Genomic DNA, 27,510 nt, shown 5'->3' with positions numbered 1-27,510 from the left:
ACACATTCTATTAGCATACTGACTCTGCTGATAAGAACCCCATGATATAATTAGAGTTTCCTCCTGTCCAAAACCGCATATCATCTACTATAAAGTTAGCTCAACTCAATTCAGTACTTCTTTATTAGAAAATCAACTAAGAATGTCTGTATGTGATTGACTTTGGCAGTACTAAATTTCAAACTTCCATGCCTGGACTACCAGGCATGTACTCACTACAAGTCCAGGGCACAGAGAGAGTATTCTGAGAACTGATTTACTCTGAAACTGAGTATCACTAATTTCTGGGACGTTATTGGACTTTGAGCATAAAAATCAGATGTTGCCAAGCTACTCTGGGAGAGCTCTGACAGTCCCTGCAGACAACCCAACCCCCTCAATTTTTTGGATACAAGAGAAAAATAAGAAAACATTGATAATCAGAAAAACAAAAGTCTTGGTCCAACATCTAAATTGTATAAAATCAAACTCCAACTGGTAAGAAATGAGAGACATATCAGGGGCTACCAGAAAATAAAGCTCCAGTCTGCTCAAATATATGTAATAAGGTAATCATCCTTCTAAAACAACAGTTACATGTTGTATCTTCGACCAGTATTCATTCTGGCACTAGATATTATTGTGAGCTGCATCATCTAATATGTTATCCATCTCTTACATATTTAGAGTTGACGTTCATCATGGATAATGGACCATGAAGCATGCAAAAATTGGTGTTATGTTCATTTGTATTGGATTAAATCATGAATCATGATCAGTAAGTGTTTGCTACGTTACATAAGTCATATTCTATGTGTACAAAAAATCACAGTTTGACATATCAAATGAAACAGACTTCTAACATTTCACAAGCTCATATGAAACCTATATGCTTCTAACATTTCACTAAAACAACAGTTACATGTTGTATCTTCGACCAGTATTCATTCTGGTACTAGATATTATTGTGAGCTGCATCATCTAATATGTTATCCATCTCTTACATATTTAGAGTTGACGTTCATCATGGATAATGGACCATGAAGCATGCAAAAATTGGTGTTATGTTCATTTGTATTGGATTAAATCATGAATCATGATCAGTATGTGTTTGCTATGTTACATAAGTCATATTCTATGTGTACAAAAAATCACAGTTTTTGACATATCAAATGAAACAGACTTCTAACATTTTCACAAGCTCATATGAAACCTACATGCTTCTAACATTTCACGAACCTCATAGGATACCTATGACACATTTCTCCCTTTTCAGAAAACCCTGGCAACTAGAATAACCCAACTAACAATCTATCCTAGTGCAGGTGTGACATCAATTAGTGTCCAGGACTCAACTAGTATCTGACACCCAAAGTGGACAGGCCAAAAAAGTGAACAGTGACAATGGCTGTGATCAAAGTTGGACCAAACATACAGAGCTTCTAATGTCTCGCACTGACTCGAACATAGTCATCACAAACAGTACCATGAACAATAGCAAACAATTCATCAATGATTGCTTACTTGGGAAGTATGGTGACGCACACCAATGTTCAAAGTATCTATTGAGCTTGAAGAAGAAACATGCTATGGTTTTTTTAAGGAGTACACATACTTCAAGAACACCAATATCCTCTGGTTTTTCAAAGAAAGAGGTTCAAAATTTATGAAAGATGAAAACACCCAAAAGTATCCATAAAGGGTCTAAAGGACCATGTGACACCATCACGAACCATTGTCCAACACCCCCTCAAGTCATCTTTGAAGATGACAAATGCATTGTCAGAGATAGAGAGCTTGATCATGCTCTTCGTTTGTCAAGTACTTTGTACAAAATCTGAGCATCAACCATCTAACACATCTGAAGAATCATGAGACTGCCAAAACTCGTGTGTCCATACCAAGCATGCCATAGCTCTGCATTCTGTATAGTGGAAGTAAGTGCACTGACTATCAAAGCATGATGAGATCTCTTCCATAGGTATCCAACAATGAAAATTCAGCACGTATGCATATGTTGCACAACCTCCAAGCTTTGTTGTGCAAGGCCAAGAGCACAAGGTTTGCAAGCTGAATAAAGCCTTGTATGGCTTGAAATTAGGCTCAAGTGCTTGGTACTCCAAGATAGATGCAGTTGTGACAGTGCGCAACGGAAGAAGAAACACAAACACAGAGGGAGAGAGAGAGAGAGCAGAAAATTAAGGAAGAAAATCTGCACTAACTGAAATGAATGCTGAATACACTGAAATGGACTGATTAGTCCCTGCACGCAGCCCGAAGCGTCAATGAGGGCACCAGATCCGACGGCAGCACCGAAGATAGAGGAAGATGACGGAGTCGGAGTGTGCACCTGCCAAAGGAGGGAAGATGATAATACAACTGACTGCCAAGTGGGAAATGGCTATAAATAGCCAAAAAACCCAAAAACTGGCCGACCTGAAATTTGAGGCCATAAGTATGTCCGTCCAGCATTTAATGCTGATCCGACCAGCATTTAATGCTGGTAAAAATGCCAGGAATGCTCAGAAAAATCCCGGAAAGGGTGGACAATGTCTGGTAGGTGAGGCAGGCTGAAGAATGCAGAAACTGCCCCGGGAAATGCACATAAAATCCCGACTGGAGGAGAAAATGCACTGAAATGCATAAACTGAGTGCTCTAGAATGAGCTACCTCCTCCATCAAAACAAGTGATAGACAAGTCAGAGCTCCTAAAGTCCTCGTCTGACTCAGACTGAGGCTCACAAGCAGGAGATGACAAGGCATGACAAACATGACTGCTAACACCCCCTCTCAGATCTTGGATGTGGCGGAAGGCCAAGGGAGAAATGGATCCTGGGGTGGCAAGAAGAATGCCAAGGTCGATGAAGTCCGTCGATGAAGATTGGGCCTTTAGGCTTCTCCGAGTCGGAGTTAGAACCAGAAGAACTCTCCTGTCTTTTAGCCTCTGACTTCCCTTTCTTTTGTGTCCCCCTTCTCGAACCTGCAACAAAAGCTTTGATGGAGGTGGATCCACTGGCTACCTCTTTGGCGCGCTCGTCATGCTCCAAAACAAGCGGGGCAAGCTCCTCCCATAGAAGCTTCTCACGGGTCCTCGATGTAAGAAGGCTAGTGTAGAAGACATCAAAACGGGGAGATGGCAGCTGAGTCAAAAGAATCATGGTCATATCCTTGGAAGAGATCATCCTGTCAAGGGACGCCAGCTCATCCCTCATGTCCTCCAACCTGTTGATATGATCCTTCATGGAAGAAGAATCATCAACAACGAGCATCCGTAACTTCTTCTCGAGAGTAATCTGATTGGCAAAAGTCTTCTGAAGATCGAGCTCGTGAGTTGAGCCGATCCCATAAGGCCGCACGATCCATCGATGATCCAACGGTGGGATCCTCTACTGGACGGAAATAGGGTGGGTAACAAACTCCCAAAGATCGAAGGTATCAAGGATACACTCCACCTTACACGACCAAAGCGAGTAGTTGGAACCATCAAGCCGGTCTTCTCTGGGCAAAGAAGGGAGTACGGGCACCTGTATAGAGGGTGCCATAGAAGGCATATGAAGGCCAGCAGAACGAGCCTTCTGTGAAACATGGAGAGAACGGGGAATAGAGGGATCTCGGTCAAATGGGCTAGGTGACCTCCGGTCGTCACGTGAACTAGCACGAAAGTCTCTCGGTCTCTCAGAGGAAGGAATAGAGACCTCATCCTCTGAATCAGCAAAGAACTGGTGATAAGACATCTTCGTATATATCTACAATCACCAAACAATCTTCAACCAACAGACAGTCAAGATGGAGCCACCTATGTCAGAAAAGACCCAAAAGATGCTGTCGCCTGCAAGAGGAGAGAGAAAATGCTGCCGCCTGGAGAAAAAAACTGTCGCCTATCCTCCAGATGATGACGCCTTCTCCTCTGCTGATGTTGACCACCTCCTATTGGCTGCGTTTGATGCAAACGCAGGCTGCAAACACCTAGAAAACTGTCGCCTACTCCTCTTGATGCTGCAAAACAACAAAACGCAGGTATAGAAGGCTGCGTTTCAGCTTGGACAGCACCGCCAAGGGCTGGAAAGGAGGGAAGAAAGGCTACACTTGATGGTGTCCTCCTCTACAATGGAAGCTCTCCTCTGTGCTCTCAATTAGGCGATGATACCATGTGAGAGTGCGCAACGGAAGAAGAAACACGAACACAGAGGGAGAGAGAGAGAGAGAGAGAGAGAGAGAGAGCAGAAAATGAAGGAAGAAAATCTGCACTAACTGAAATGAATGCTGAATACACTGAAATGGACTGATCAATCCCTGCACGCAGCCCGAAGCGTCAGTGAGGGCACTAGATCAGACGGCAGCACCGAAGACGGAGGAAGATGACGGAGTCAAAGTGTGCACCTGCCAAAGAAGGAGGGAAGATGATAATACAACTGACTGCCAAGTAGTGAAGGCTACCTTGTATTCAGCTTCACAAGACAATGTGGCAACAATGGATTGTTTCTTGCTAAGCCAAGAAATGCAAGAACAGCTAAGAAAGAAACAATTTCCACTTGTAGAGTGACGAGAATCAAAATCTCCAACCCAATCGGAATCATTGTAAGCATGTAACTGCAACAGCCTCCCCTTTGCATAAAGCAATCCAAGGATCCTAGTGCCCTGCAAGTAACAGAAAACATGCTTCACAGCTTACCAATGTGAAATGTGTGGGTTGTGCATATATCTGCTCAAGGCTGAAACGGCAAACTGAATATCTGGCCTTGTTACATAAATAAATTAGGCATCCAACTGTTGGAGCATATGTATGAATATCAAACATATCACTATCATCATGCAAAGACAACTTAAGTCCAATCTCCATTGGTGTGCTTACTAGTTTGCAATCCTGGAGGCCAAACCTCTCAAGGAGTTTACCAATATATCTGGACTGTGACAATCCACTGCCTCTAGTATCATGAAGAAACTGAATGCCTAAATAATAATGCAAAGGCCCCCAATTTGACATATCAAAGGTTTGTTGCAAATTTTTCTTAAATGCTGAAATTTGACGACCATGTGTCCCTATGAGCAGAAGATCATCCACACAAAGACAAATGACAAGTAAGGATTCCCCTTCTTTGCATACATAAAGAGTAGACTCTAATGGGCTGTTAATGAACCCTTGGCTGAGTAAGAAGGCATCAATTGGTATACCAAGCTTGTCGAGCTTGCTTCTGTTAGCCTGCCTGCTTTAGCCATGTCAGTCTATCATCTCCAGATTGTGATTTCCTATCAAAGTTTGACAAAGACATGGGAGCTCCTATCAAAGTCAATTTAGTGTGCATTTCTCCCATTTTATGCACATTTCTTGTGCATTTCCCTAGTCTATTAAGAGGTTTCCACCTCTAGTCAATGTCAAACTGCTCCACGATTGCTGGTTATTTTTGTCATTATTTTTCCCTTTTTTTTACAATAGTCAGAGTGCATTAAATGCAATCATTTTTGGGCATTTATTGCAATCGGCTAGATGTGGAGGGTGTTGGCTATTTATAGCCACCTCATTGATCACTCTCTCACTACTTCTTCTACAGGTTATCTTCAACACACTCCTCTCCGCCACTCTCCGTCATTGGTGCTGCCCTCATCATCTCAGCCTGATCTGGTGCCTCACTAACGCTCTGGGCTGCGTGCAAGGACTAATTAGTCCTCATCATTGTATTCAGCATTCCTCTTTAGTCATTGCAATATTTCTTCCTTCATCTCTCTCTCTCTCTCTCTCTCTCTCTCTCTCTCTCTCTCTCTCTGTGTGTGCTCATGTTTCTTCTTCCATTGCGCACTCTCACATGGTATTGAGCCTAACCAAGAGCATGGAGGTGAGATCCTTTACAAAGGAGAATCCCAAACCATCAAAGACAGTTTTTAACCCTTGTGTTTGCTGCAATGGCAGCATTCAGTAGAGAAGGCATCAACTTTTTGGTGCCAAATTTTGCATTTTGCTGCAAACGTCACCGTACAAGAGGAGGCGACATCATTCAAGAGGTGGCGATATCATTTGGTGAGGTGGTGGCAACTTTTCCTCTCTCTTCCTCATGCGACAATCTTTGGGTGCAATCGGCACATTCCATTCCTTGTCTTGTGTTGCAGCTTTCAGGGTGATTGTAGATTTGGAAGATATCTTATTAGATTCAAGGCTTTGATGACTCGAACGAGGAGCTTATCTCACATCACTCATTTGAGCAGAGACGTGGCAAAGACATGATTATCGGGAGTTTCGTGATCATCAATGATGGGAGGAGTCTCCTCGAACCCATCCTTCTACTCATCTATCACAACAACCCCCATTTGAAGTGAAGATGCCTTCCTTGATACCCTCTATTAAAGTGCCTATCCTCCCTTCTATACCCAAAGAAGACAAATTGGATGGTTCCAACTATTCTTTGTGGTCCTACAAGGTGGAGTGTATACTCAATACCTTTGATCTTTGGGAGCTCATTTCTTCACCTATTCCCCATCCCAAGGAGGATCCAACTGATGGGCTTTCTATGGACCGTATTGCCTTATGGGATCAGCTCAATTCTCGAGCCAGATTTTCTCTCTTTATGAGTCTATAGGACTTTGTTCTTGTGCATGTTTGCAGGTTGAAGACTACAACGGAAGTGATGAGCGAACTTGCGTCTTTGTATTGGCACAAGATGTTTGCCCACAAGATCTCCCTTGAGAAGAAGCTACAAATGCTCAGTCTTGATGACTCTCTTTAGGCACGAAGATTGAGGCAGACAAACCTTACGCGCAGTGAGAGAGACAGAGAGTGCGAGTGAGTAGAGTAGAGAGTAAACACGTTTTTCGGTACAATGACGAGTGTTCCACTTTAGGTTTTTAGATAGATATATGTATGAAAGTACAATGTGCTAAGGGTATGTTCACACCCGTGCACATATAAAAGGCACGATGGCCCTTTATTCCCAACAACCTCCCACATAAAGGCAATATGCCTTAAGAGGAGAAAAGAATCAGCTAAGTCTAAGTATATACAAAGTTGAAATAAATATATCTATCCAACTCCCATCATCTGTCGGCAATGAGCAAACCGCTTTACTGGAAGACCCTTCGTGAGAATGTTTGTAGGGTTATCATCTATATACACTTTGACAAGCTCCGTGCTCTTGTTGCCAAGTACATCTCTAATGAAGTGGTACTTCACCTATATGTGCTTTGTCTTTGTATGAAAGACAGGATTCTGTGCTAGCATGATAGCACTCTAACTATCACAATGGATAACAGGTAACTCTGTGATGCCAAGCTCTCCCACCAGACGTGAAAGCCATAAAGCCTCCTTGCATGCCTCAGTGGCAGCTACATACTCTGCCTGTGTAGTAGACAATGCAACACACTTTTGTAGCCTGGAGATCCAAGAGACTCCTTCTCCTGTGAAAGTAAACACATACCCAGAAGTAGACTTCCTGGAATCTGCATGACCAATATAGTCTGCATCTGTAAAGCCAACAACAGATGCCTTCTACTTTCCAAAGCAGATGCACAACTCCTTTGTGCCTTTGAGGTATCTCATAATACCTTTCACTGCATTCCAATGCTTCTTGCCAGGGGTTGCCATGTATCTACTAACCACTCCCACTGCAAAAGCAATGTCAGGACGTGTAGCAACCATAGCATACATCAAACTGCCAACAACTAAAACATATGGTATCTTGGCCATTTCAGCCTTCTCATCATCAAATATAGGGTTATCCTCTACATTGAGTTTCACATATGGAGGCAATGGAACCCCAATTGTTTTCCCCCCCTCCATATTGAAACGCTGCAAAACTTTGGAGATATACTCCTACTGAGATAGATAGAGTAAGCCTTTCGATCTATCTCTGAGTATTCGCATACCAAGAATGTGATTTGCATCACCAAGATCCTTCATGTCAAAGCTACCATGAAGACTTTGCTTCAGTGAATCCAAGGCATGAGTATCCCTGCCAGCAATCAGCATGTCATCTACATACAAAACCAAGATAATTAGGCTGTCATCTACTGCCTTCTTGGTGTACAAGCAGTGATCCACTTGACTTCTATGAAAGCCTTGGGACTGCATGAATGTATCAAACTTATGATACCATTCTCTTGGTACTTGTTTCAGCCCATACAAACTCCTTTTGAGTTTACATACCATTTTTTCTTTCCCTTGTTCAACGAACCCTTCAAGCTGCTTCATATATATGTCTTCATGCAGATCACCATGTAAAAACACAGTCTTTACATCCATCTGTATGAGCTCCATATCCTCAACTGCAACCAAACCCAAATGGTTCTCAATGTAGTCATCTTGACTATAGGAGAGAAAATCTCATCAAAGTCAATTCCATGCTCCTGCTTGTACCCCTTTACAACCAATCTTGCTTTGTACTTGGGTGAGGAACCAGAAGCGACCTTCATCTTGTAAACCCATTTGCATGGAAGGGTTTTCTGCCCTTTAGGCAACTGCACCAAGTCCCAAGTGCCATTTTTTTCAAGAGATTCCATCTCTGATAGCATGGCTTTATACCATTTCTTGTTGTCATGTCTGTCCATTGCTTCCTTGAAGCAAGATGGTTCACCACACTCTGTTAACATGACATACTCAACCACATTAATTGCACCAGGAACAAATCTGTCAGGTTGTCTAGTAGCTCTAGACGATCTCCTAACCCGATGGTCATTGTTTGCTGGCTGTTCCTGTAAATTTCCATTTTCAGCATGCTGTCCTGGCATTTCAGCCTGCAAATCAGCATTAACAGCTTGTTGTGTTGGCTGTTCCTGCACATGTAATGGCTCATTTTCATGGGCAATAGCTGGCTGATCATTTCCTGCATTTACAGGTTTATTTACGGCAGGTATTTGCTGTTGTACAGCGGGCACATTTTGCTATCCAAAAGGTATTTCTTCCCGGAATACAACCCTACGGATCTCCTCAGTCTTTTCGGGCTGTTTGTGCATGCGATCTTCCTGGAAGATAACATCATTGCTGCGTACTATTTTCCTTTTCTCGGGATCCCACAATTTATACCCCATTTCACCCTCGTCACCATATCCTAGGAAAATGCATTTACAGGACTTTGGCTCAAGTTTGCTGCGTTTTTCTTTACGAATGTGCACAAAAACCTCGCAGCCAAACACTTTTAGATGAGCATATGAAGGTGGCTTGCCCGACCACGCTTCTTGGGGAACTCCCCCCTCCCCCCCCCCCCAAAGACCTGTTTGGTGACCGATTAATCAAGTGAACGGCTGTCATAACAGCCTCTACCCAAAAACCATGGGATAATGCAACATGAGACAGCATCGTACAGACCTTATCCTATATGGTCCGATTCATACGCTTTGCAACTTCATTTTGGGGTGGATTATGAGGGGCAGTGAGCTCCCTCTTTATCTCTTTGCTGTCACAAAATGCCTGAAAAGCTTTGGACACATATTTCCCACCATTGTCAGAGCAAAGACACTTAAGTATCTTATCTGTCTGATTTTCAGCCAGTGCCAAGAATTTTTTAAACTTGTCAAGCACTTCATCCTTGCTACGAATAGGGTAAACCCATACTTTCCATGTAGCATCATCGACAAGGTGACCAAATATTTCTTTCCCCTAAAGATAATCCTGGCATTTGACATACATCCGAATGTACTAACTCTAGAGGAGAAGATTTCAAAGAAAGAGACTTTTTGTGAGACATTTGTGCATATTTGCCATAAATGCAATGATCACAATGCTCAAAATCAGTATAACGAAGACAAGGCAAGTAACCCAAACAAGAAAGCACTTTCATTCCTGTTTGACTCATGTGTCCCAACCGGCCATGCCACAAAGAAACACTTGCCTGCTCGGTCACGGCAACAACATGGTCATGCACACTAGATACATGAAGTAGATACAACGTATCACTCTTGCAACCTCTGGCAATAACCCTAGATCCCTTACAGATCTTCCATTTTCCATCACCAAAGGTGGTATGAAAACCATCATCATCTAGCTGCCCTGTGCTAATCAAGCTCTTCTTGAGCTGAGATACATGCCGTACATGCTGAAGTGTAAAGACAGAGCCATGCTGAAACTGTAACTACACACTGCCAACACCTGCAATCTCACATGCATAGTTGTCCCCAAGATGGACAACACCATGTCGACCCCCTGTTTAGGCGGAAAACCACTCACGATGAGGGGTGACATGAAAGGAAGCCCCTGAATCAAGAATCCAAGTATGCATGTCATCATTTGTATCTGCAAGTAGAGCATGTGTACCAAAATGTGAAGAGACAAAGAGTACATCACTCCCACTGTCACTGTCATGAGTGACTACCTTTCTCTTTCTTCCATTTGTAGCAGTCACGTTTAAAGTGACCCTTCTTGCTACAATGATGGCATTCAACATCTTTGCCACGTGATTTACTGCATCCCTTGCCATCATATTTGCCCTTTTGCTGTGATCTGCCCCTAATATGCAAAGCACTGGAAGACTTACTGGATGCATTGTTCTGCCGATTCATCTCTTCCATAAGTAGAGCACTCTCTACATCAGCATACAAAAGAATCACATTAGAATTGCTCATAGCAGTCCTGAATGTATCCCAACTCTCTGGTAGAGTGCAAAGCAAGAAAGTAGCCTTAAATTCCTCATCAATCATGAACTTCAAGGCAACCAGCTGGCTGAAAATGGAGTTAAACTCACTCGAATAGACATTGTTGTACCTTCTTTCATACGCAAATCCATAAGCTTTTTCAGCCAATACACTTTACTTGCAGCACTCTTCTGTGCATACAATTCTTCCAGTCTAGTCCATATAGCATATATAGAATCCAAACCTTCAATGTTGAAGAGCAAGGCATCAGAAATCGATAGCTCTATGGTTGAGCGTGCAAGCTCATTCAAATCCCAATCGTCCTGATCCATGTCCGCAGGCTTTGCTCCTTTAGTTTTGATCAACTTTGCCTACTTCTTTTGTAACACGATATTGTAGCATTGTTTTTGCCACACTGCAAAATTATGTGCGCCTCCAAGCTTCTTTATATGCATCAAATTACTGCTGTCATTGCTGCCAGCCATGGTTTTCAGCCCAAATGTGACCAAAAAATCAATAAATGCAGGCCCAAACTGTCACCCAAGTGACCAAGGTACAAACAAGTACCAATCAGCAATAAATGACCACGCAGAAGTACAGATTTCAGATCTGTAATTCAGTTTTCAGAAGCACCAAACCAAGTGCTACAGCATTATCCAACTGATTACAGCTGTTCCAAAGGGCATGCGCATCAAATTACATGAGAAATCCCAAAATTTCAGCTGCAATTGCTGTTGTACATGTACCCACGGGCATAAAATTCGACAGGAATGGTCAAAAGCCCCAAAATTTAGTGCTCAAAGTGTCAAACACACATCTGCATTTCCTTTGTCATGCATAGGACTGTCCAGTTTTGCCAAAATAAAGCAATTTCAGCAAAACCCCCAAATTTTACCAAGTGTTGACGTCCAAATTGCGTGGAATTCAACCTGCATGTACATAAAATGACCAAGTGCTGCACAAATTTTGCCCAAATCGCAAAAGCCCCAAATTGCACGGGGTCCAATGTGCCTCAATGTCGAGAAATTGGATCAATTTCAGCCCAATTTGTGCATGTACATGAAAAGCCCCAAATGTCGGGGACAAAATGTCACAAATTCCTGCAATTTCTGAGACAAATATCACTGTTGCATCTTGCTCGCACCAAATCTGGACAAATCCCCAAATTTTCCAAGTCCTACGTGCACTAATTTCAGTGAAATTGAAAGAATTTCACTAAAATGTGAAAAGCCCCAAAATTCCCGAGCAAATGTGCACCGACTTTGCAATATCTGAGTCAGATTGTCCAATTCTTTGTTGATATCCCCAGATTCGAGAAAAGCCCCAAATTTCTGAGACAGTTTTGCACAGATCTGAGATATTGTGCTTGCGCGCACGAAACCCCGTCAGTGGGTATAAGCAATTTTCAAAAAAGAAATGAAAATTTTTTGAGAAGTTCTGACGGGTCCGTTGACCCACCAAGCATCGCCTGACAGTCACGCCCGCCGGCTGGTCGAGCTCGTCAACGCCCGCTGCAGTCGTCGTGCCTGTCGTGCAGTCGCCCACTGACGTGCAGCTGTCACCTGACGGTCAGCACTGCCACGTTACCATGCCTGCTCCCTGTTCTGGTCGCTGCCCGCTGGCCCCCTCCGTGAGCCCCGCTGCTACCTCTCTGACGCTTGCTACTGCTCATCAACTGTTGCGTGGACTGGCGACTGCTGCAAGGCTTGACGACTATCGCTCACGTCAAATGCTGCCTATCGTGACATGTCTGTTGACTCTTGTCGACTGCCTCTTGCCAGCTCTGTTACCAATTTATAGGGGTAAGGTTAGGCACGGAGATCAAGGCAGACAGACCTTACGCGTAGTGAGAGAGACAGAGAGTGCGAGTGAGCAGAGTAGAGAGTGAACACGTTTTTCGGTACAATGACGAGTGTACCACTTTAGGTTTTTAGATAGATATATGTATGAAAATACAATGTGCTAAGGGTGTGTTCACACCTGTGAACATTTAAAAGGCACGATGGCCCTTTATTCCCAACACTTTCGACTTAGCTGCCCTCTCCCCAGTTTGATGTCTTCTGCACCAGTGTTATCACCTCGAGGACCTGCGAGAGACTTTTATGGGAGGAGCTTTCACCGCTTGTCTTGGAGCATGACGAGCAACTCAAAGAGGTGGCCTCCAGTGGTTTTGGCTCCACCAAGGCATTTATAGCAAGTACAGGAGGAGGGAAGAAGCAACAGCAAAAGGAGAATGCCAAGGAGAAAAAGAAAGAGGACAAGAAGGATTCAAAGGAGAAGAAACCCAAGTGCCCACATTGTGGAAAGGGCACTCATCCCGAGGAGAAGTGTTGACAGAAATACCCCCATTTGAAGCCAAAGGAGAAGGATTCGAAGGATTTGAAGGCGACCCCCCGCTATGATAGAGTTTGTCGTTGTGCATATGCTTGTTGAGAAGGATTCGGCTCTTACTTCTTGCCAAGAGAAGCCTTGGCTCGTGGATAGTGGCGCTTCTTCTCATATGACCTACCAACAAGATTGGCTTCAAGATTTGTGATCCAAAAGGGGCACCGTCACCATTGGTGACAACTCTATGGTTCAAGTTCAAGGAGTGGGGACCGTTCCTTTATTACCATACAAACAGTCTTCTTCCGCCAAAGTTCTTTATGTTTCAGAGCTGGGCTTCCACCTCTTATCTGTTTCTGGTCTTATCCAACTAGGTATGTGTGTGGTCTTCACCGGAGATGCAATGACTATGGAGGACAAGTCTATGGGAGCGGCTCTTTGGACCGGTACACAGGAAGATAGACTTTACATGCTCACAACTTTAGCCACAAGGTCTTTCCACAAGCTTGGGTTGCTTTGGCATGCTTGTTATGGTCATTTGAATATGGATGTGATACTACGGGCTTCTAGGAGGAAGACGGTGGAGGGCCTTCTTGATTTCCCTCCTATTCACACCCTTTGCCCTAGCTACTTGTGGGGCAAGCAACATCAACAACCACATCCCCAAGTTGCCACACGGCAAGTTTCTTCTCCGCTTGAGGGGGCACGGCCTCCCTTGGGAAGGCCAAGTATTTAATGTTGATTGTTTATGACTTCAATCGTTATGTGTGGCCTTATTTTTTGGAGTACAAGAGCGATGCATACTCCCGCTTCTACGAGTGGAAGGTTTTTGTGGAAACACAAACAACTTCCAAGGTCCTATCAAAGTGAAGCAATGCGGAAGTGTATGACCAAGACAGAGAGTAAACCGAGAGAGAGAGAGAGAGAGAGAGAGAGAGAGTGAGTGAAACACAGAAAATCTGCAATGAAGAATGCTATATAAGGAAGCAAATATGTGCACGTGCACAAAGTGTATGTCTGCATATGTCTCCACCTCGTAGATCTCACACTTTGTGGACCCTGAGGGCAGTCTCCACAATCAACAATCTGGAAATCTAAGATCAAAAACTGTAGAAGTGTGTGCTGAAGACAAGCAATAAATAGCCTAGCAAAAAATAGGAAAAATATATTGTTGACTGCATTTAACGCAACCAACTGTACTGTCCCACTCCAAGAAACTGTCCGACTGGACCAACTGATGTGGGGATCAGCTCTATGCTGCCACGTTGTACTCTTGCCTGCTAATGTGGCACACTTGTGGACTATACAGCTACATGCGACTGTAGAAAATTGCTCACAAATAAAACTGCCTGTCCAAGGAATGCCAATCTCTAACACCCCCTCTCAGATCATGGAAGGGCAAAAGGCTAAGGGATCTAGAGTGCTGTCGAAGTAAAGCTTGAGGAAGTCCCTTCATAAACAAGTCTGCAAGATTGTCCTCTGTCTTGCAGTAGACCAAGGCAATAGTCTCATCTAGAATCTTCTCTCGAATGAAATGGTACTGGATCTCAATGTGCTTCATCTGAGCATGGAACATAGGGTTCCAAGCCAAGACAATACAACTCTCATTGTCGCACTGAAGAACAATAGGACCAATTTGCGAGCAGCCAAGCTCCTCCAATAGCCTGCGAAGCCACACTGTCTCACATGTGGTAGAAGATGCCACCCGATACTCGGCCTTAGTCAAAGATAGGGCAACCATGGGTTGCTTCTTGCTGCTCCATGAAATAGCACTGGCACCCAAGGTAAAGCAATAACCTTTCGTAGACCTTTGATGATCCACATCGCAAGCCCAATCTAAATCACTCCATCCCATAAGTACCAAGTTTGCATCACCTATACCTACTAGATAATAGATTCCAAGATCAAGGGTCCCCTGAAGGAACCTCAAAATTCTTTGAGCAACCTACCAATGCACCATCTTGGGTTCACTCATGAACCCGGCTAGACACACCTACAACATAACATAAGCCAACACAAGTATTGAGAAGCCAGATCAAGGAGCCAACCGACTCCCTGTAACGTAATAGACTTGCATCCCTCCATCTCACACATAGTCAAGAGCTCATGCACATATAACTGCTAGGAAATGAAGATCCCCCTTGGAGTCTGATAGATCTCATGACCTAAAAAGAAATGAAGAAGGCCCATGTCCATCTCAATCTTCTTATGAAGTCTGGAGCCTCGAGGCTGCTCAACATAGATCTCCTCCTCCAACTCCCCATTCAAGAAGACAGACTTCACATCCAGCTAATAGACCAGCCATCTCCTCTGGCTAGCCAAGGCAAGAACTGCACGAATAGTAGCCATCCAAGTTGTAGGGGCAAAAGTATCATGGAAATCAATGCCTGGAAACTATGCAAAACCTTTAGCAACACGGCAAGCCTTGTGCTTGTATAACGTGCCATCATTGCGGTACCTGGTCATAAAGACCCATTTGACTCCAATGATCTTCTTATGAGAAGACTTCGACACAAGGTACCAAGTGTCATTCCTCTCAATCGACTCCAACTCCTACTCCATCGCTCTCTGCCAATGATCATGCTCTAAAGCCTCCTTCACAGAGATGGGCTCCCGATCCTACATGGCACAAGTCATCAAACAATGACTAGTGTACATAAGCTCAGTGTGGTGTGCCTAGTTTCTCCCAAAGCGCAGCGGGCCATCTTATGGCTACCACTTCTCAAGGACCCCCTCAATCCCTATGTCATGAAGAGTGTCACGTGCCCAACGAGGAGAAGGTCGGATCTCTCCTTGTCGCTCTCCATCTACTAAAGTCTCTAGAGGGTCCACTAACTACTTGGGCTCAATTGGGGAGTCCGATGGCTGAGAACTAAGCTCCTCATTCAAAGAAGAATCCTCAAGAGGCACAAGCTCTAAAGGGACAATTATTGGCGCCCACCAGCTATCACTAGGATCTCCTAGAATGGGGTGTTCCTCACTTTCCTCTGAGGTTAGAACTTCCACGAACCAAACATAACGGCTCGTGTAGACATCCCGCTTAACGAGATCATTCAATCGGTAACCTTGAGACTATGAGCTATAGCCCACAAACACCTATCTTTTGAAAGCCGCTTCAAATTTGCCGCGCTAGGTTTACGAGAAGTGAATATAGGCATCACACCCAAAAACCCTGAAATAAAAAGCATATTGCTTAGACTCAAAATATGCCTCATAAGGGGTCATACCAACAACAATAGAAGTAGGGGATCAATTAAGAATGTGGACAACAAAAGCCACAGCCTTAGCCCATAGACACTAATATGTATGTCGATGCTCCATCATGGTACAGGCCATCTTGATCACACTACAATTCTTCCGCTCCAATATGCCATTCTCTTAAGGAGAGTTTGTGTTGGCAAACTCCTAGTGGAGACCGCAATCTGCACAAAAACGAGTAAGCTCATTAGAAACAAATTTTCTGCCCTTCTCTGATCATAAGGTCTTCAATTTTTGGCCCAATCGGTTCTCCTCAGAGAGCAACTAATGCGTAAAGTTGGAGAAAGCCTCTAACTTCAACTTCAAGAAATAGGACCATGTCGTCCTGCTATAATCATCCACAATTACCATGAAATACAAGCTGTTGGGAATAAAGGCTCACCGTGCCTTTTACCGTGTTCGGGTGTGAACGCACCCTTACACTTTGTACTTTATATATATTCAAAACCTAAAATGTGGTACATTTATTACCAATTGTGTCGTGCTTACTCTCTCACTCTAGTGCTCTCAACTCTCTGCACCTTCACTCTCAGCTCAACTCACGCACAAACACCACAACCACACATTGGTATCAGAGCGGGTGATGGGCGTAAGGTAACTGGCATAAGATGGCACGCCTGAGGTGAAGAGTGATAGTCAAGGTGTGCAACAAACAAGTTTAGGCCAATCAAGGCATGGAACAAACAAGTCGCAAGCAAGCTCGATAGGCATGTGCGATAGACAAGTCGAAGACGGGCTCAACACGCAAGTGCGACGACAAGTTACAAGCGCCGCAAGGTCAGTGTGACACGACAGGTTGCAAGCGCAGTGCCGCAAGGTCAAAGACCAGATGGTCAGCAGGCAGCAAACGTATTGCGTGTCACCAGGCGTCAAAACCGACAGGCCCTAGTCAATGCCAAGACAAGCTCGTCCCTTTTTTTTTCTCTTCAAAATATTTCCTTAATTTTCTGTCGTTCCTTTGCCGGGCATTAACACGCACAAGCACAACATGAAATTTTGACCCAAAAATTTGGGGCTTTTCTCAGATTTGGTGATTTCAATGCAAAAGTGGACAATCTGACTCAGAAATTGCGAAATTAGTACACAATTGCAAATGAAATTTTGGGGTTTGTCACATTTCAGTGAAATTTGTGCACACCGGACCCAAAAAATTTGGGGCTTTTGCAGAATTTCATCAATTTGTGTAAGAATTGCTTGGTATATGCACTTGGGCACTTGAATGGATGCAATTTTGAACAAATTTTCCTCAAAAAATTTGGGGCTTTTGACCCACATTGTCAAATTTGTGCTCAGGAATGCCTTTGGAGCAGAAATTGCAGTGAAATTTTGGGGATTTCACATGTAACTCTTGACTTGGCCTCTAATTTTGTCAAAATTTGCTTGAGGAGTGCAGCAAACATTTTTTACTTCTGAAAATTCATTTGTAGATCTGAAAATTTATGCAATCTTGGGATTTTCATTGCTAGCTAGTACTCTTGTGCACTGTGGTCACTTGTGTCATATTTGGGCTTGCCTTTGGTGACTAGTTAATCAACTTGGGACTGCAAATTACGGCTGGAAACAGTGACAGCAGTAATCTTTTGCACATTAAGAAGCTTGAGGGTGCCCATAATTTTGCAATCCGGCGGAAACAATGCTACAATGTCTTGGTGCAGAAGAAGCATGTAAAGCCCATCAAAACAAAGGGAATCAAACCAGCAAACATGGAACAAGACGAGTGGGATGGCTTGGACGAGCTTGCTCGCTCTACCATTGAGCTCTTAGTGTCAAACAACTTGCTCTTCAACATTGAGAAGCTGAATTCAGCATGCTCAGAAAAGTGCAGCCAGCAAGGTTTATTGGCTGAAAAAACTAATGGACTTTCGCATGAAAGAGGGTACAGCCATGTCTGTACATTTGAATGAGTTTAACTCAATTTTCAGTCAGCTGATTGCTTTGGATTTTCATATTGATGAAGAGTTCAAAGCTATCTTCTTGCTATGCACTCTACCTGAAAGTTGGGATACTTTCAAGACAGCTTTGAGTAATTCGAATGCTTAGTTCTTATACTCTGATGTGGAGAGTTCTTTGTGCTTATGGAAGAACTCAATAGGCAGAATAACTCAGCAAACAAGTCGTCTTCAAATGCATTACACACTAGAGGTAGATTTTAGCATAAGAGTAGTTCTGAAAACAGAGCACGCAGCAAATCGCGTGGAAAGAATGTGGAGTGCCATCATTGTGGCAAAAAGGGGTACTACAAAAGGGATTGCTTTCAACTAAAGAAAAAGAAGGGCAAAAACAAAAACAATGAAGCCAACAAGGCTGAAAACAAGGACAACCAGCCTGTCAAAAAGAGCAATGTGAAAATAGAAGAGGTTAATGTAGTCACTCATGATAATGACAATGATGGTGATGTACTTCTTGCTTCTTTGATTGCAGATTTTGAGGATGATATGCACACTTAGATACTTGATTCAACTTTCATGTCACACCACATCATGGGTAGTTCTCCGACTACAATGGTGGTGTACGTGGTGTTGTCCACTTGCCAAAGCTCGGACTATGTTTGAGAAGTAAGAAGAAGAGAAGTCAAGGCAAAAGAAGACTGCAACTTGTAGACTACATTCTCCTCATAACCCAAAGCAAGTACTTGTCTCGATCCACGATCAAGAATCCCAAAGGAATCCACATTAAACTCGACCAAGAGGCCGAGGACACAAATCTTGCACACCAAAAGTAGATGGTATCCCAAGGCCGACACACAAAGCACCTCGATTGTATGGGCACCGCCTTGCCCATCTGGAATAAGATGCATGTTACCCCATCCCTGAATAGGGATAGAAGAACTATCACCAATGAGAATCTGGCCATGCGAAGGCTGCAAATGAATAATACTTGTTGAAGAAGAAGTCATGTGCCATGAGGCACCACTGTCAACAATCCATTCCCGAGTATATGGGGCCGTCAACGCAACATCAGAGACCTTCTAGGTCAATGCCTTAACCACCTCCAAGTGGAGAAAAGCAACTGATGAGGGAGCAACCACTACTCCAAAATCCTTGGAAGATTTCTCCTTCTTCTTTTTCTTCTTCTCCTTATCGAGGCAATTCTTCTTCCAATGACCTGTCTTGCCACAAATGTGACAAGTAGACTTCTTTTCCTTGTTCTTCTTTGATTTTTCCTCCTCCTTTTTGTCCTTTCTCTTTTTCTGAGAGGATTGATCTACCAAGGCCTCAGGCTTAGAAGCATTGATCAACTGCTTCTCTTGGTCCAACACCATAGGAACCAACTTCTCCCAACAAAGAGTCTCCGATTGCCCTAAGGCAATCAAGGCAGAATAAAAGCCACTGAAACGGGACGGTAACTGTGAAAGAAGAGTTATCGTCATGTCTTAAGAAGTAATCAACTTCCCTCCGTTTTATAACCTGCATCTGAAGCTCCCTCAGCTTGTTAATATGCTCTTGCATAGAAGATGACTTGTTTGACACTCATGGTCCTCATCTGTACTTCCAAAGAAACTTGTTTCATGACAATCATGCGATTATATATCTCATCAAGCTCCAACCATATATCATAAGCCACCGTCAAATGCTCTATATGAGAGATCACAACTCTACTACATGAGAGAAATAAAAATGAGTAGATGCAAGCATTTAGTTTGTCTCAATGTGCCTGAGCCTTTGCCCAACTCCAACTTATCACTTGAAGAGAATCTAAACTCGTCTCGCAAAGAAGGACGATGGATAGCCTCCGTAACAAGCTCCGCCAAATCATAGAACTCCAAGATGGCAAGCACCATAACCTGCCAAATACAATAGTTCTTGCCATTGAGCTTTTGATCTAATGGAAGAGCTAGTAACATGGGCACCTTCCAATCAATGATTGCCTCAAACTCTGTCTCAACCTCAGAAGACATCTTCTCCTACAATGCTTGCACAAAACAAAAAGCAACCCCCTTTGACTATGTGTATGTAGCCAGCTAGGGCTCTTTACCACTCACGTCTTGCTCCTTCATCCGCCAGAGGTGATGAAAAGGTAAAATCTGCACTTGAAGGCCCAAAGCGCAGCCTTCTTCCTTCTCAAACAATAAAAACCAACAGCAGCTTCAACAACTTCGCTCCTTTCTCACACGCCCACACTTGCCTCAACCTTGTTCTAATGCGCAACCCCAAGGGCAGTCTCCACGATCAGCAATCTATAAACTAGAGATTAGAAACTGCAAAAGTGTGTGCTGATGACATGCAATAAATAGCCTGCTAAAAAATAGGAAAAATATGTTGTCAACTGTACTGTCCGACTGCAAGAAACTGTCCAACTGAACCAGTTGATGTGGCAATCAGCTCTGCGCTGCCACACGGCACTCCTGCCTATTGATGTGCCACACCTACAGACTGTACAGCTACGTGCGATTGCAAAAAACTGCTCACAAATGGAGCTAACTATCCAGGGAATGCCAATCTCTAACAAGTCTGAGGCATATGAGCGAATCATAGCGGCAAGTTTACTTCTAACCTCTTTTCTAAGTTTTGCAGGGATCACAGGATTCGGGTGGAGTACTCCCATCCGAACACACCAACTGAGAATGGTGTGGTACATGCTTTTCCATCCCTCTTTTGATATAAATTAATGGTGATTTTAGAACTTCTTTTTCATTTATTACTTCATAAGTTATTCGTTCATGTTAATTGTCCTTCTTGAATGTTAAATTCAATTAACATAATTAGCTGAGTTATGTTTAATATCGTCATTGACCATGGCATTAACTTGACTTGATTAGTTCAGTTATTGTTAATGTTTATGTTTTAGTTCATTTTTATGTTTATTATACATGTCAAAGAGAGGACTGAGAGGTAAGAGAAAGAAGAGCAAAAGAGAGAGAAAAGAGGAGAGAGAAAGAAAGAATGACGAGGAGAGAGAAATACTAGAAAGATAGAAAAAAGAGAGAGGAGCCTCGAAACCTGAGTACAAGCAGATGAAATGAAAGACAGTAATTGTATTATGATAAAAATATCAAAAATTACAGGTCTCACACCTTTTATACCTATGTCAGTATAACAAGATATTATTAATAACTCTCTCTCACTAACCTATAATCCCAGCTTCTTACAATCCATCCTTGCCCAAAGGTTTTTGCCTACAAAAACAAAGTTAGAATGGCAAAGAGGAATGGATAAAACAGAGTACTACTCTGGTTTCAGCTATACAAAAGATTTAATAGGAATCAACTAGTGAAGAGTTGATTGTTGAAAAGAAGACATAAAGGAAAGCCCCTAACATATAAACAATCTAGATGTCTTCAAAAGGAATTGGAGCCTTCAAATCTCCAATAGAATACATTATGAATCTTAGAGAAGAGGGAAGTTCCGATCAATATGCCAAGTCTCCAATACGCTTCAAGACCGTGTAGGGCCCATAAAACATGTGAGCAAGTTTGTTGCTAGAGCTATCTTTTAAAGTAGAATATCGAGACTTGGGTACCTTTAAAAGAACTAACTCTCCCTCCTGGAACCCCAAAGGTTGCCTCTTCTCATCAGTATACACCTTCATCTGATCTTGAGCTTTTCTAATATTCATCTTGCATTGTTAAAGAAGGACCTGCATTCTTTGCAATTCCTCCTTTCCATGAGGGTTAATCTTCTCACTGAAAATAGTTGTGAATAAGGGTATCTTGTAGCCATACATAGTCTCAAAGGGTGAAACTCCAATGCTAGCATAAGAGGAGTTATTATATGCAAACTCAGTCAAATGTAACCATGAATCCCACACATGCTGTACATAATGATAGAAATGGCACATGTAAGTCTCCAACCATCTCTGTCTGAGTCTTTGTGTTTCAATCTTGGTCATACATGCTGTGTTTCCTCAATACAAACCCTAGCATATCTTCACAAGCATGAATATAACACACGACCAATCATAACTCCTCACAATATTTACCTAAATTATGTGACAATCACCCCCTTGCTATAGCCTTGATCCTCGAGCTAGTTTCAGAAAGTGGACGTTGCCCAATATCATTTGATATCACAATTTACCCTCATCGACATCTTCATATTAGTTATTTTCCTCCATGTGTGAGTGAAGCCAACCTTCCTTCTTAGAGAGGGTGATAATGACCTGATTAATTGACAATTATAGCAAGCATAAAATTCACATAAACTGAAAATGTAAATCATACCACTTAATCTTGGACAATGGACAGCTTGTTGGTCCTAAAACTGGCACCCCTTGTGATATTACTTTATCTTAAATTGCAATCTGGATGGAGTACAATGAGATTCCTTGAATCTCCCTTGTTCTCTAATTGTCTCTTGCTATCATAAATAATCAGTAAGCCTTCAAATCAATTTGCCCCTTGGTTTGCTTAGGGATTCGCTTTCAATTATACTCCTTGGATGAGAAATTCAGCCCCAAATGTTTGCTAGTTGAATGGCCACTTGAAACTCCTAAAATTGCTCCAATTTTAGTGACTAAAATTCAAGTCTCTAGGCCTTCATTTTCTAAGCACGCTTCTCAAGGTGACCATTAAACCCTAATTTCCCTTGTAAGTTAGGGTTTACAACAAAGATTAGTCAAAACCTCTACCATCAATGGCTAATTTTATAACAAATTGTGGAGAAAGAATGAGAATAGGTTGAGGATCAAAGGATGCTAAAGAGAGAGAAAATTCAGACTTCCATTTCAACTATTGCCTTGTCTAGACAGCCATGAAAGCTGTCTCCATTGATGGAACACCCTAAATATGATATTGCTTGGCAGAAATAACCCTCAAACTGTTGCCACCTATTGTTGTAGTCTCTTTTTGGCATGTCACCAACTCTCGGAGGGTCTCTTGCTGGCTGAAAATGACATGCCGACTATTGCAATAGCAATGTCAGACCTCTCTCTCTCTCTCTCTCTCTCTCTCTCTCTCTCTCTCTCTCTCTCTCTCTCTCTCTCTCTCGGCTATAAAATGTTACATCTGAAAAGTCAGGAAATTTCCCAAGTCCCAAAATAGTTATCATCTAATGCTATGACTAACTAAATGGAAAATAAACAATAAACAATACATAGCTGATGAGTACAAAATGATATCTAAGCTCGATACATTGTGGAACTACTTAGGAGGCACTCTCATCCCAAGAGATCTCTCCTTCTCTCTCTGGCCTCAAAAACGTTTTTCCCACTTGCATGGGGCAAGTTTGCCAAGTGACAACCTTCCAAAATAATTTTCAACATTAACGAGCAGTATTAAATTGATTTAATAATTATTTACAACTCAAAAATTTCACCTAACCAACCAACAATTAAATTGGCTAGGCCAATTTATCACCTAAGTAATCATGAGCACTCATTATCATGGAATTGGCATTAGCTAATTCCCTAGTGTCACCGCTGACACTAATGACTAATTAAATATTCTAGGCTATGTTTTAACACCAAGTACCACTTAGTACCTATCAGACATAACTTATTATAACTTTTGCCTTTATTTAAACTTACACTTCATATGTGAAAGTCACATTTGCACACTTGATTATCTTGTAATCAAAAGCTAAACAAAGCATTAAAATTTCATATCCTCATGACAATGAACACACCTTGTGTATGTAAGTGTATACATTAAAGGTACAAACATCTTTTGGAGCACCTAGCGTTAAATAAGGGCCAAAGATTTGGGGAACCCTAGGCCTATATGATGAGGCTCTTGTTCTTGTACTTTCATATCGCTTATCATTATCAATTTATTAGCATTACAAGAGTTCTCTCTCTCTCTCTCTCTCTCTCTCTCTCTCTCTCTCTCTCTCTCTCTCTCTCATGCACCCCCCATGGAGTTCCATTTGCCTTAGATGTTGTCTACCTTTCGTAAGCTCCAACACCCAACAGCGGTATCTTAGCAAGTTTCACTCAACCTCATTGCATGTGTGCCTTAACACATTGAGTGCACCATGCACGCTAGGCACAACTTGTATCAAAGTCTAAAGATGACTTTGATTTCTTGGCCTTCTTCAAGAGTGGGAAGGCTGTTTTGCGCTTGAGGTGGGGGAGACAAGCTAGAAATCAGTCGGGGACTGCTGACACCTAAGGAAGAGGTCTTTGCTGCTGGTGACTGCAGTTCAAGGGTCAATCTCAGCTGGAGAACACCATTTCTCAGTTGCTGGCGACTGCATTTTGCAACACTTGGAGATCAAGCAACAACTATAGGAGAGTTTGCAACAATTGGCCACAGCACTTTGAGCCCCAGATTGGATTCACCTGCTGGTTGTTAGGCATTCACAGCAAGGCAGCATTGAATCTCAGCCAATTTTGGCAATGAAACTGTGAATTTTCTCTCTTCAGCTTCCTCTCTCGTCTCTTATCCAATTCACAGCTTTCTCTCTATCCTCCACCTGTTTGGGGATCTGTGGGTCTGCTGTGCAGCAGCGAAAGACGGATAGTATCAAATGTGGGAGGTGCCAAATGATGCCACGACGAAGGGCTGGACTGCTAATGCAGGTGTGAAAACAGAGCCTCACAAGGGCTGGAAGATGATCAAGAGGGCCCGGAACAATGATGTGCTGAAAACACAGACTGCCAACTAGCTGATTAGGGTATGCTGGGTTACAACATCCTTAGGCTAGTCTAGTACTCACTCTTACTCTTAGGGGCCCATGGACTACTCTATCTTTTAGGCTACTTACCTTAAGGATTTTCATTTGTCTTCCATTTTCCATTATTATGTTACTCATTTATTTTTTATATTATTTTCCATTAGCTATGCATTACATGTCTTTGCTTAGTATCAAAGCATCTCAAGATGAAGCACTTCTATATAGGTTCTAGTCTTTTTCTAGTACTTACATGCTAGGCTTTATATTTCAATTAAGGACTAACACTGTATTTCAATTAGTTGTTCCTTTGTGGTCTTATCTTCCTTTGAGCCTTGTTCTTCTAAGTTCTACCACATGGAGGCTTCATCTCCCAATGCCTTGTCTTGCAGATTTCAGCCATCAGCTCATTTATTTTTAATGTCAGCTACTGTCGTGTTTATCCTCATCATGGAAAGATGCGATATCAGGCATAATCAGTCGCCCTGCTGCTGCACAACACTTGGATGACACACATTGCTACGATACTCTTCTACAATCTGCATTTTTTATGTATGCCCAGTTCTCCATTATCCCCCAGCTCTAACTGGGGGTTTCAGCACTCTGGATCTGTCTCCGATGGATGGCACACTCCTACACCTCCCTCAGTCCGCTCCAACCACAGCCATTGGCAGTTGGACAGCTCTGCCTTTGAGCATTGTGTAGACATATTCATTCAGCATTCATTCACTTTCATCAAATTCTCTTCTACATTATTTTGTGTGTTTGTCCAAGTTATTGCATTTTAGTCATTTTCATACATGTAGTGTCAAATGGTATCAAGCCAAGAGCCTTGCGAAAAGCTTCGAACTTCTTTCTAGAGAGCTCTTTCGTAAACACATCTCAGTGCAAACCCTAGCCTATCTCCTCAGTTGAACCATTCAAAGGTTATACTATTGTCATGGCCTAAAATGATGCTATATTTCTTGCTGAATAGATCCATTACAATTCTTTCTTCCACATTAGAACTCTATCTAATGCCCTCTGTGAAGCTGTAATTATATATAGGCAAAACTAGGCCATAAGTCTAAAGGATCCCTACAGTGTTAGGACACTAGCCAAGTGTCAAAAATACTGGAAGAGAAAAGTCAAAAGACTGGAATACTATGATGTCCAACCAAGTATGAAATGATTACAAACTTCCAGCCTCTATAACTAGCCCTTCAGCCTTGTACATTGTTATCCCTGGTAGATGTCACATTCTCCACCAATAGTCAGTTGTATCCAGCAGCCCACTAGGGCCATTACTACAGATTACAGTACACTCCAGCTGAGGTTTACGTTATGATAATACTTCCTTGTCTTTTGAAGCTGCATGATCTAGGCTGTATGAATTGCATCAACTAGTAGGTTCAGCAACTCAGAGACCGCTGGTCCTCACATGATTAAAGCGCCATGGTTTCAGAACAAATGGCAAGATTCAAGATAACACCCAAGAATATTGCAATTGTTATGATATTACCATTTGTGACTAAAAACGAGAAAATGAAGTTTAATGGAAGCACTATTTTTAAAAAATTTACCCCGGAATCTCCTCCTGTTGGTGTCCATTGCTGTCTCCTGCTTCTTTTCAATGTCAGCCTTCAACTTGTCTTCCCATTCAGCAAGAGCATTTCCTAAATATGCGCCGATTCCCATCAACAAAACATGCTCCCATGGATCTGGAGCCATATAAGGACTAGAGCACTCAGGTCCAAAAGACATAGAAAGCATTACATTTAAATCTCGCTAATACTTGTGTCTCGAAGAAATCCAAACAAACGACAAATTTACAGACTCTTGCCATGATAGGTAAAAAAACATAAATAATCTTATTGTGTAATCCTGCAGAATGCAGTGACTTGCCGATGTTCGATACAAAAGCTCTGATATGTCTCTGAGATGAATACAGACGATTACTCTGTGTCGATTATGTCATGGATAATTGCCGTTACTCCGTATTGATTGTCACGTTCTTTTGAAGAGATAACCACGTTGGTTTTCATGTATCATACATTTCCATGTCTAGAGGTAGGAATACCCCTACACTCTTTCCGATAATACAAAACCGTGGCACTTTCATTAGGGCCAAAAAATATGGCATATTGCCATCGTCATTGATACTGAATCGCTTGTTCCAGCAGCCTCTTAGACAGTAAAATTGAGGCCACATTCCTCGACTCCATTAGATGAATATAGCTGGCTTCCTTGAAACGCGATTAGACAATATCTCCTCGTAACGAAAGTAAAAGAGCGACGCCGCAGCGAAAATACACAGGGACACAGAGAAGGAAAGGAGGAAGGGGAGGGCGTACGTCTCATCAGAGGTTGCTTGCGAAAGCCATTGGCCAGGAGCTGCGTTGCCAGGCCGAACGAAGCTCCAAATATCATCGCGATACCCATGGATCTCTGTGCTGTCTCACACACACACACACACACTCTCTCTCTCTCTCTCTCTCTCTCTCTCTCTCTTTCTCCTTGCCCCCAAAGGCTTTAAACTTTTTCTTCAAAGACTCTAGATTGACATCTACAGCCAGGTTTAGGTAGCGGTATTATTATGTGTGATTTTGGTCCAATTGAATGTTTTCATCCACTTTAGTTGTTAAAACTACTTATGTTGTGAAGCATATTAATAATATCACATTGAAGCTAGTTTAAGCCATGTCTAGGCAAAATGAATGTGTGTCTTCTAAACTACATATGAGAATTGAATGTGTTTTTTATTATATATGATATTAATCATTTTGAACCAAAATGAATACGTGTCTTTTAAACTATGCATCAGATGAACAACACTAACAACGTTTTGAAGCTAATTAGATATAGCTAG

General features: G+C 42.5%; 1 protein-coding gene across 1 annotated transcript; it reads right to left on the bottom strand.

The window, feature by feature from the left end:
• Positions 1-100: 100 nt before the first annotated feature.
• On the bottom strand, positions 101-27,162 carry LOC148034562 (excitatory amino acid transporter). The gene is made up of 3 exons (XM_087679509.1): positions 26,996-27,162; positions 26,225-26,362; positions 101-356 (listed from the first exon to the last, which is right to left on the bottom strand). Exons 1-3 carry the CDS (start codon positions 27,081-27,083, stop codon positions 331-333), a joined length of 252 nt encoding a protein of 83 aa, XP_087535635.1. The 5' UTR covers positions 27,084-27,162; the 3' UTR covers positions 101-330.
• Between the last annotated feature and the right edge of the window lie 348 nt (positions 27,163-27,510).

This window comes from Lygodium microphyllum, chromosome 6 (assembly GCF_053477565.2).
Source record: "Lygodium microphyllum isolate KBCC chromosome 6, Lygodium_microphyllum_v1.1.10, whole genome shotgun sequence".
Taxonomy (NCBI): domain Eukaryota; kingdom Viridiplantae; phylum Streptophyta; class Polypodiopsida; order Schizaeales; family Lygodiaceae; genus Lygodium; species Lygodium microphyllum.
The sequence above is the reverse complement of the archived record's forward strand: the minus strand, read 5'-3'. Positions and strand labels throughout refer to the sequence as shown.

Excerpts from the sequence above, each read along its gene's own strand:
- LOC148034562 (XM_087679509.1), bottom strand. The coding sequence starts at position 27,083 with ATGGGTATCGCGATGATATTTGGAGCTTCGTTCGGCCTGGCAACGCAG. Across the intron at positions 26,363-26,995 it reads CAAGCAACCTCTGATGAGAC|ATCCATGGGAGCATGTTTTG; the intron begins GTACGCCCTCCC and ends ATATGGCTCCAG. Across the intron at positions 357-26,224 it reads CAACAGGAGGAGATTCCGGG|GGACTGTCAGAGCTCTCCCA; the intron begins GTAAATTTTTTA and ends GGTTGTCTGCAG.